The sequence below is a fragment of the Mytilus trossulus genome, chromosome 1 (assembly GCF_036588685.1).
Source record: "Mytilus trossulus isolate FHL-02 chromosome 1, PNRI_Mtr1.1.1.hap1, whole genome shotgun sequence".
NCBI lineage: Eukaryota > Metazoa > Mollusca > Bivalvia > Mytilida > Mytilidae > Mytilus > Mytilus trossulus.
Genome location: NC_086373.1, coordinates 28,184,763 through 28,195,616, shown reverse-complemented (window position 1 = coordinate 28,195,616; position 10,854 = coordinate 28,184,763). Strand labels below are relative to the sequence as shown.

At 31.7% G+C, this 10,854-nt stretch overlaps 1 protein-coding gene across 1 annotated transcript; it reads left to right on the top strand.

The window, feature by feature from the left end:
* Positions 1 to 4,604: 4,604 nt before the first annotated feature.
* Positions 4,605 to 9,417, top strand: LOC134720889 (uncharacterized). Its single transcript, XM_063583444.1, has 8 exons — positions 4,605 to 4,718; positions 5,479 to 5,962; positions 6,317 to 6,592; positions 6,958 to 7,173; positions 7,669 to 7,704; positions 8,206 to 8,284; positions 8,543 to 8,621; positions 8,962 to 9,417. The coding sequence occupies exons 2-8, from the start codon at positions 5,733 to 5,735 to the stop codon at positions 9,264 to 9,266; spliced, it is 1,221 nt and encodes a 406-aa protein (XP_063439514.1). The 5' UTR covers positions 4,605 to 4,718; positions 5,479 to 5,732; the 3' UTR covers positions 9,267 to 9,417.
* Positions 9,418 to 10,854: the final 1,437 nt, after the last annotated feature.

The following is a 10,854-nucleotide window of genomic DNA, read 5'->3' as shown; positions in this document are numbered from 1 at the left end:
CAACAGATATGGGAAATAAAGTAATAATGAATACCAGGATTAAAATTACACCATGAAAAAATTTGAATTTAGCATGAGTACTAAGAAAAAGTACCAAAAAGTTCTTTACGCTTCCGAAATAATTGCCATATACGGAATTGATGTTAAAGAGGAAAATGAAGAAACATACCCTCCATTTGTTTGCCTTAGGCACTCAAGGTTATTATATAGATATAGGGAAACAAAAGGGGAGAGCTTGTCAAACTCCAATGAACTGAAATTGACCAAGCCAAAGGTTTATTTCCCACCTCATACCATAGGTTGTGAAGTGTGCTCTAAAACTGATCAAGTTCGGGGGAGGCCTAAAAAGAGAAAGAGGACCAATGATGATGATGATGCTTCTCAGAGTACATACCCACCCATGAATACTGAATTTAAAAGTAACTTTGAGGACGACCAAAGTCAAAAAAGTACTACACCCTTAGCTACTGAATATTCACAGTTAAACAGTTTGATAGAATACATGAAAGATGCATTGTTAAAGATGGAAGATAACCAAAAACAGGTTTTTTTTAATGAATTTTTGAACATTTTATCTCTGAAAGAAGAATCTCTGTTATGCAACTGTATTGGGAAAAAGCAGCATAAACCTATATCTGAGGATTCAAGTAACTTTTCAAATGTTTACAAGGACCCCCATGCCGTGGCAAATTTTGATGTTTTAAAATGGATCCACAACAGATATGAACCCTTAATAGGTTACATAATGGGACTTGGTAACCTTGACATCTCTCTCCATAAGCTGAAAGAAAGACCGGGTGACATCTTGCCAATTTGTAGAGCAGTAGAGCAATCTTACAGTGTATGCAATAGAAGTTTAATTTCACCTCTTTCTTTTTTGCTGAATCTAACTGCATATACATTAACTGGGAGCAGGTTAGTTGTGGATTTACTTGGAAATACCAATCCAGCAGGTCATTACAAGACTGTCACTAATTGGGTTAAGGAGCAAAGTAGCCACCCCGCAGAATTACCTTCATGTGATCTGATGAATGTGTTTGACAACGAACAAGTAATAGGAAAAACATGGTCAATAAAGCCAAAAAACAAAATTGCAATATCCATAATTACTAACAAAGCCTTTATGGAATTGCAATCTCCTGAAAGTTTACAAACTAAAGCAGACTTGAAACCTGAAAAAAAGTTACAGTTACCCAAGATGGAAAAAGATGATATAGCTGAAAATGTCAATGAGAATGATACTACACAAACTTCAAAACTTCAATCTCTTATCAATGAAATGATTGATCAGGACACAGAAAGATATTCAAAAATGGAAACAGATCATTACGAACAGTTGTACTATTTTATTGACCATGCCATTGACACTGTGTCGAAGGAGCAGAAGCAAACTGAGAGAAATTTTGAAGATTTTATTGATGATCAGGTTAAAAAGGATGTGCAGGATGAAAACTATATTAAATGTGAACACTGTGGAGCATTGAATGGTAAGCGCAAACTAATTTGTACAAGTTGCAGTAGAAAAGATGGATTGAAATCAGCCAAGAATAAAAAGAAAGATTGTACCAATGACTCATTTGTAAAAGACCAAGACACCTGCTACCTAATTATTTTTGAGGAAGATGAAAATGACGATAAGTCAGAGATCACAGAGGTGCATAGCGAGTTCACCCAATTCAACCATGTTAAGTCTAACCATGATGGAAGACATGAAATTATTATTAGTGATCCTGTATTCTGTAACCCAAACAGCATGATAACTGTTGCAAGAGTTTTAAGAAAGATTGGGGAAGAAAATGGCATTGTCAGATATGGTGGCAACCAGCGCCACTGGACATTTGTATGCTGTGATGGGTTACCATACCTTATCATAAAGAAATTGAAAGAGGAAGCTGTTGTTTGTGCCATTGAAGGGTGTGCAAAGTCATTTTTGTCAACAGATCTTTATAATAGTCATGCAAAGGAATTTCATCCCCAAATGGAGAGAAAATTCATGCTAGAATTCGATTGGTTATATCTGAGGATAGGGTCTGGTCACTATGAAATGAATCTTATGAAATCTTTCTTTGAATTAAACTGGACACCTGCCTTGGAACACTTATGTCAACTAATGGAATTTGAGTCTGATGCTGCCAAACAATTTGCAAAGGCATGCAAAGATCACCACAAAACATGGAGATTACTACTAATCTTTCACCTGGGAACATTACAGGAGTTGGTTTTACCATTTGTTCGACTCTGTATGTTGTCAAAGGTTCACCCGACTGCAAAAGGTTTCCTGAAATACAGCACTGAGAAGTATGGGGTTCCATCAAACTCAAATTTTACATATATGATGGACCAGGTATGCAGATTTTCCCAAGGTATAATAAATTTTAGAATGGCAACAAGAAGAAACAATTCTGACCTCCTTAAGAGTGCCAAATACATGACAAAAGAACTGTTTCATGGAAGATCACATCCCAAATATCAAGTTATAGAAATTTTTGACACCATTCAAGACCTTATGATGCCAGAAGAAGTAAGAAGTTTAAGTGACAAATATTCATCAATCACAACAAGTGGAAATAAGTCCCTGGGTGAAGATTTCGACTTCATTTTAGAAGAAAAGAACAAGCAGTTGAAGTCATGGATCCCCAAAGGTGTACCTACAGACAAAATTTGGTTAACTGTTTGCCGTAATAACAAGCTGCTAGAAACCATCAAAGACCATTCTTTGTCAACCTTTAACATTAAATCTGATAAAGGTAACAGTCGTTCTCTGGGAATCGAAAATGGTATAATTGCATATAGGATCTTACTCAGGAAAACTGATTACTTAGGGAAAAAAGGTGACCATGTATCTATTTCAGGGATGGCTCTTGATGAAGGACTAGTGGATTTTTTAAAACTATCAGTACGAAAAAGAATTCACCTTATGAAAACAGAATTTTTAGGACATCCAATTCAGACAGACCATTACAACTTCCGTCATCCTGTCCCAGTTACTCCGTCAGAGCGAGAGAAGCTATTTAGCACAAGTAACATGACTAACAAACAACTCCAGTATGAGATTGAAAAATGTTTGGACAAGATTGAAGATCCTTTTCAATTTGATTACCACAAACAATTGTATCAGAAGGAGGTTAAAACAAAGGGAAAGGCCAAACTTGTTCATTTCTTGAGGGAGCTTACTGATGTGTTAGAAAATCTGAATAAAGACAATGAGACACAATGAGATTAATTTTCATTTTTAGAGGTATATTTAGAAAAAATTGCATGTTTGGTTCTATGCTTTCAATATGTCTGACTCTTGTTTGTGGATACTTGTATTATATAGTAATGATAAACAAAATGATAAATGTTTGGAGGCATGTTTGATTTTATTAATGCATGTTATATCTCAAGAAATGTATACATTTTCATCTACAAAATGTATGTATGATTCTCATGTATGTCAGTTTATCTATATACATGTTTGCCAGTATTTATAATTTAGCATGTTTTGTACCATTAAATACTATATATATTGTATGTTCTGAATAATATGCATTAATCCTGTATTACCAATGGTTATCTCAGGGAAGGTCTCATTAAAAATTTATGACAGGCATTCTCTTTATGCATTATACACATCTAAACATGTGAAAAAGTTGTCAGATGCTTCAGCGTGACATTTGATAACCATTTGTTATACAGGGCTGACACCTTATGTATATATGTGCATGATACATGTGTTATATATATACACAAATTAATATCTATGCATGTTAACCCTTTCCTCAATGCGTTTCTTTTTGCATTCTTGATTTGCCTAGGATTTTTCAATAAGATACTGAAAATATGCTTTAAAGTATTAATGCATTGCGAAAAACAAAAATTTCATCAAATAAATGTAAGTCAGATATTCTTATGAATATCCTTTTCATATTGGATATAAAATTTACGCAGACATTTCATAGTCAAAGTGGTTTAACTGAGGTACTACAAAGGCATCAAAAGGCATCATTCACGAGGAAAGGGTTAAGGTATAAAGTCATACTTTATAGATAGATTTGACTTGTTTGAGTTAAAAAAAAAAATCCTTGGAAGTCAGAATGAAAATTATATATTGTTATGTTCCCTTAAGCATGTTAAGTTATGCAATTGCATGTGATGTTCATTATTTTATGTTTGTGTGTTACTAGTTTTCAATTCAGCCTTTTTATGAGTATAAGCTTAATTTTAACTTTCTAACTTTTGTTCTTTCAGAGTCTTTTTATAGATTTCACAATAAACTAAAACAATTTTTGGCAGAAAAATATATATGCACACGTTTGGTAAAATGAATCAAAGATTCTTTATTTCTAGCTTTAACTATAAAAATGAAATGTTGATTTATAAGGGAGGAGGTGTTTAATCAGGTCACATACAGTAACTGATTGAATTTACATGTATCTTTTATCAGATGAGTCTTTTATAGTGCCCGTCTGCCATAATATAAATTATAAGCCTGGTTTAAATTTTACTTGTGGTGAAAAAAACATTCTTTTAAAATTTTACCATTGTATGAATTTATTTTATGTATTGCCATCAATGTCTAATTATTAAGATTATTTATTATAATGTTTTATTATAGATGAAAGCATGAGCATGGAATTTATGTGTTTTGTGGCAATCAGCATTGCACTAATATGCCTGATGATCCTTCTTTCCATTATAATAATGGAAAGAAGATGCAGATTTTCCATAAAAGCAAGGTAAAATCGAATTCTGGATATTTTTAACTATTGAAATTCATGGAACAAATAAGACCATCTGTTAAACAGAAATGAGATACGAGAAATGAGATATGAAGTTAATAATTATTCTACTAGACATTTATAATTTATTTTTTATGATCTTCAGGATTAAATATATTGCTATTAATTAATATGTTTGAGAGGAGAGACCTGACTTTGAATTTGATTTGAATCATCCACTATTAACATACATACAGCATGTACATGTATGCATACAATTTGAGCTCTCAGAATTATAAGATTGAATTGATCTGAATTTATGAACAAAAATCATAAAATCAATTTTTCATCAACACCAATGCATGCAAATATATAATTAACTCTACTCTGTGCATGTCATATCCCTTAAGGTGGTACCTAACACTACAGTGAGATAACTCTGTAAAGTCAGCTAAATGCGTTAATTAAGTTGTTTTAATGGAATATTAAGCTTTTAAATGAACAAAATTGATGTTTGTCAAACTGCAATATAACCAAAATTTGGAAATTTTTGTTAAAGGGTCAAAGAAAATACTTTGTCAAATTTTAATTTTACTGACAGTGTTGGGTAACACCTTAAATGACTAACCTATAACATAAAATAAACAAACAGAATTAAAAAAATGTGTTTTTTTTTCTTTTTGAAATTATTGTAAGTCCTTAAACCTCATTCCTAGATTTTACAGTATATGTTTGTAAGTTTGTAATTTCAATTGTTTATATTTACTTTTTTTTTCAGTTATAGAGAGTAGAGAGGAGGAAGAGAGTAGAGAGGAGAAACTAAAACCAGGGGAGAAAAGAAATTATGACAACAAGTACCAGGAGAGAAACTGTAAAATTAACGCCTTACAAAAGTCAAAAAGCAGAATTGTCAAAAATTTACAAAAATTTGCAACCAAATTGGAAAGAGAACAGGTATATGAGCCCGTTGATACCCTCTTCCTCATTAGGAGGAAGGGGAGTAAAGTAATTAAAGCATTTGGATATGGGGAAATGATTAAACGTTTTTCGGAAGGCCTCCCCATTACAGACAAACTACCATACAGCCATAGGAAGAAGCTGCCAACTATGCCTGAGGTGACCCCGGACCAAGAAGTCATTCTGCTGACACCAGAGAAAGATCCTTTCAACTTTGGTGTCGGCAGCGGGAGAAATTTGGCCAGGGAGCAGAAAGAAATGCTGGAGCAAATGGAGATTAATGTGACACCAGCAGATGTGAATGTGTAAGTTGTAATATCCACATTTAACTTTATTAATATAAATAGATTAAGAATGGGAACTGGTATTGTGAAACCCCCAGGTTCAAAACAACAAAAAAACACCAAAGTATGATTGTTACTTTAAACGTTAATATGAAATGAATGCTTTACATTAACATCTATGCAAAATGCTGTGGTATGGTTTGAATTGTTAATTAACAATGTACACATGATTAATATACTCATGTTAGCAATTTAAGAATTCCACACTGGATGTGTATCATTTTATTTGTATTTTTACAGTTATATTTTGACCAGTCTAAATGCGAATGACCTTTATAAACTTAAATTGTTAATAAACAGTGCATCTTATTTCAGACTACCATCAACATCCACATGTAACACCAACAGACCAGGCACCAGCAGTGAACCCAGCAACACTAACAGACCAAGTACCAGCAATGAACCCAGCAACACTAACAGACCAAGTACCAGCAATGAACCCAGCAACACTAACAGACCAAGTACCAGCAATGAACATGATGAATCAAGCAACACCAACAGACCAAGCACCAGCTATGACCCAAGTAGCAGCAATTTTGATATAAGATCAGCAAAGAGGGCTCTGTATGCCGAGTCAAGAAAAGATAGAAGGTATACAATACAAACGATGAAACAACTTTTAACAGATAAATTTCAAGGAGTTTTAAAAATGTAGCAGCACACTTAATTGCTGGCAATTTACAGCAGCGTATTTATTCTTATTACTTTTCTTCAAAAAAAGAAAGGGTTTGCTCATTGTTGAAGGCCTTACAGTGATCTACAGTTGTTTATGTCTGTGTCATTTTGGTCTTTTGTGGACAATCACACTACATCTTCTATTTTATATTTACAGTAATTTTAAACTATTGTTTTAATCGAAACATCATTTATTTGTGGTTTCTACTTGTTTAACAAGTTAAAATGTAAAAATCACTTATCTATTAACACCCTTCAATCATTTTGGTAATTTTCTTTAGTAATCAGATCACCGGACATGCCAGAGGAGGGGTAAGAGGTAAAGGAAAGGGTAGAGGAAAGTCATCAGCCATTAGAGGTAGAGGTAGAGGTAGAGAAACAACATCAAATCTCCCTCAGAAAAGAAAAAAGATGTCTGACTTGTTTGATGAACAGAGTGATGAGGATGATGAGCCAGTGACAAAAAAGCAGAAAACCTGTTCTCATACCTCGGAGATGTAAGTATATGCTTTTGAATTGAAAATAACCAAGAATTAATAGAAAATCTATCACGTCTACAAAAGTCTTGCAAGACATTATATTTTTGCCATGATAAATAAATACTCCTTCAGAAATTTTGACTGGTTTCTAGCAAATAACATAAACTTCACATGCCATGGGTAAGAGAGAGACAGATTGAATTTTTAACAAGAATGCAATTACCAATTATTTATTGTTCTTAATATTAAAAGTATTGTAAGGAATGTTTATATAGTCTGATACTTTAACACATTCATCACTGTTCACAGGAAAACAACAATTTAAAGCCTTAATCAAAGAGACGATTATAAAAATGAAATAAAAATGTGTCAGGGTAAATGCACTTTTCATAATTCATGGACAATAAATCCATGAAATAACAAAGCACAGTAAGCAAAATTCCAAGATCAAGAAGGACAAAAAAAAACCATCTGCCCCCTCAAAAAGTAATTATGCAAATTTTAATTTTTCAGTGTAGAAGACAGTGAGGAAGAGAGCCAGAAGGAAAGGTTTGTAATCAAAATATATTTTGGATTAGTGCTCAAGTATTGATATTTTTATTTATACCTACCATATGGCTGCAAATACAAAATTATTGAAATCAAACGTAGTCATAAAAAAAATTGTGCCTTTAAAGAAGATTGTACATTTTTCAATTAACTGTCCTATCACAACCTTTTTTATACCCTACTTTTAATTGGATAGGGGCATTATGTCTTTTGGTTTGTGCTTCTGTGCATCCGTCCGTCCATCCTGCTTTGGATTAAATTTTTGGTCAAGGTAGTTTTTTAATTAAGTTAAAGTCCAGTCTACCTGAAACTTAGTACAATGGTTCCCTATGATATGATCTTTTTATTTTAATGCCAAATAAGAGTCTCTTGACAACATTTTGTTTTGTTATATTTTACGAATTTGACTCAAGATTTCATGGAAAACTTGTTTACATATACTAGATGTGAAATTAGCAGGAGATAACTACTAAACAATTATATATTTTTTATTTTTTTTAGCCTGTTATCTGTCTCTCAAACAGAGCAACTTTTAGAAGAGATGGCAGATCCAATGATACAAGATCTTTTACTTCTCCAGGTAAGGCCTATGAAACTTTTGTTTAATATTTAATAAAAATGGAGATGAAATTGAATATTTTTCCTCTTTAAATATATGAAAAAGTAATGTTGGAGCCATTGCCAATGAGACAAATGTCCATTGAAGTTGAATGACAATCATATAAATTTTTCATTTATCCTACCAGCATGACCAGCAAAGTTAAAATTATTTTTTGGAAAGTGTATTAAATGATAGCTTTTCAGTGTTCATTTTTTTAAACTTCTTCCTTTGTTTCAGGTGAATAATTCAGAAGGTCTTTTGACCTTTAGCGTAGAAGAAAAAAAGACAGAAGGAAACAAGACAGAAGAAAATGAAGGTAAAATTAATAAATTACAAAAGATTTCAAAATTTTAACTGCCAATGAAATACTTTTCTTTTAAAAAATACTATAAGAAAATATAAAAGACACCAGACTTTCATTTAGGAACTCAAGAATCACATCATCTACATAAGAAACATGAAACTTGTGACGTAATAATGAACGCAGAAACGTAAAATTTTCAACAAAATTGTTTATATCCTAGCTAGTCAATGTATTAGCTATAATTTATCATGATATTGGTCGATAAATCAGAATTTGAAATTTACCCTTAAAATGGGGGCCATTTTAGGACCTTATCGAACATACTCCTTTACACTACATTTTAAATTTTCAGATAATGGTGAAAAAAATATGGTTGGACAATATGTTGGTGTTGCTTATTCAGACAAAATGTTTCTGGGACAGATCATTGGAAAGGACGGTCTGATGTGTCAAGTTAACTGCATGGAGCAGTCCAGCTCAAAAAATTCATTCAAGTGGCCTTCAAAGGAAGATCAAGACACAGTTGACCAAAAATTTATATTCGAAACTGATATTGACATTTATGCTCGAGACTCTTCAGGAAGAGTCTGGAGCATAAACAATTTTGAACAGGTTCTTCAAAAATATGAAAATTACTGTAAAAAATACTTTCAATAACTTATATTTTTTATTTGAATATTTCCATTTAAATTTGCATCCTTCTGGCTCTCGGAATAAAACATACCAGTAAGAAAATGTTTTTTTTTTAAATGTACTTAAGATTATCAGTCACAGTTCAGGTGATAATTAACTGAAAAATTAAGTTTCCTCATCAAGTTTTATTTAACACAAATTGACCTCAATAAGTCGGTCATATTCTGACTCTGACAAGTCCATATTGTAAACACATTTTCTCATCATATAGTGTATTATGAAAAAAATATGTGTACAATACTGACTTGTCAAAGTCAAAATATGACAGACTTGTTGAGGTCAATTTGTGACTCATAATTCTGACTGAAAATTAAAAATGATTTTATATTTGGACAAATATTTTATTAATTATTCATTATAACTTATTCAAAATTACATTAAGAAATTAAGATCTCTTTTCAAAACCTAGTGTAATCGAATGTTGTGCAACTTTTCCTGAGGCTCTATGTGGGGTGGATTCTTGGTTGGGAAGTTTGTCCTTAAGGTCAAGGTCATTTTTAGGTCAAGTTGAACATATTGAAGTAATTGACAGTGTTTTAATTACAGAACTGATCACAAAGTGGTTACTAGTTACTTTTCACATGTTTTATAAATGTCTTACTTTATATATCATGTTTATTTTATAATCTTAGAATTAATTGAGGCTATAATGAAAAAAATCCTTTATTTTTCTTATATTTTTAAAGAGACATTTAAAGTTATTGTTTTTTTTATTTTGTTAATTTCCAAGTGTGATTCATTCTGAAAATGAAATTGATATTAAAACTAACCAATGTTTTACTATAAACTTGGCTAAAACAGGATGAGAATGATTTTTTTTTATTATAGCCTTAGTCTGAATGAGTGCATTATTTTTCCTGGGAAGATGTGAAGTATTGTCATGGTGCTAGCATATGTGCCAAATTTTCATAAGATTTTTTTTATCTTTTGATATTTAGAAAAATGTATGATCAATTTTTTTCTCCTCTGGTTTTAGTTTGTGTTTTGAATGTGATGAGATGTCGTATTCTGACTCTGATATTATGTTTAGTTTTTGGGAAGGAGAAGGTATGATGATGTGGCTTTTTTAACTCTTTAATTTGAAAAAAGGAACAGGAATTATCAAAATAAAAAAAATACATCTTTCGTATTTTTCAAAGTTATATACCCTTTCTTGTTTTTTTGGGGTTAAGAAAGAATAGGAAGGTGTCCGTCTTGAAACTTTTTGAAATAGAGTTTATTAAAAAAAAAAGACAACCAAATTAGTTGATCTTAAGAAATAGTGTCTTTGATATTTAAGAGCCAAAACCATAACAATATACCGGTAGATATTTTGTTGTAAAGTTGTTTTCGTAAAATATTATGTTCTAAACATATGTAGTTTGGGTTTTATTCGTCAATTTCATAGGTGTTTTCTATGTCATAATTACAATGAAATGAATATTTTTATTTAATTTATAGTGTCTAGATAAAGTATATAGAAAAAGTAATATCATAGATAAATGAAGGACCTTGCCATACCTCCACCTTCAAATATGGATTTCTATATTTGACAAGTCAAATTAAATGTTTT

Bases quoted from the DNA above. Each gene is read 5' to 3' on its own strand.
- LOC134720889 (XM_063583444.1), top strand. From the start codon at position 5,733: ATGATTAAACGTTTTTCGGAAGGCCTCCCCATTACAGACAAACTACCA. The intron at 7,705-8,205 runs GTTTGTAATCAA...TATTTTTTTTAG, and splicing joins GAAGAGAGCCAGAAGGAAAG to CCTGTTATCTGTCTCTCAAA. The intron at 8,285-8,542 runs GTAAGGCCTATG...CCTTTGTTTCAG, and splicing joins AAGATCTTTTACTTCTCCAG to GTGAATAATTCAGAAGGTCT.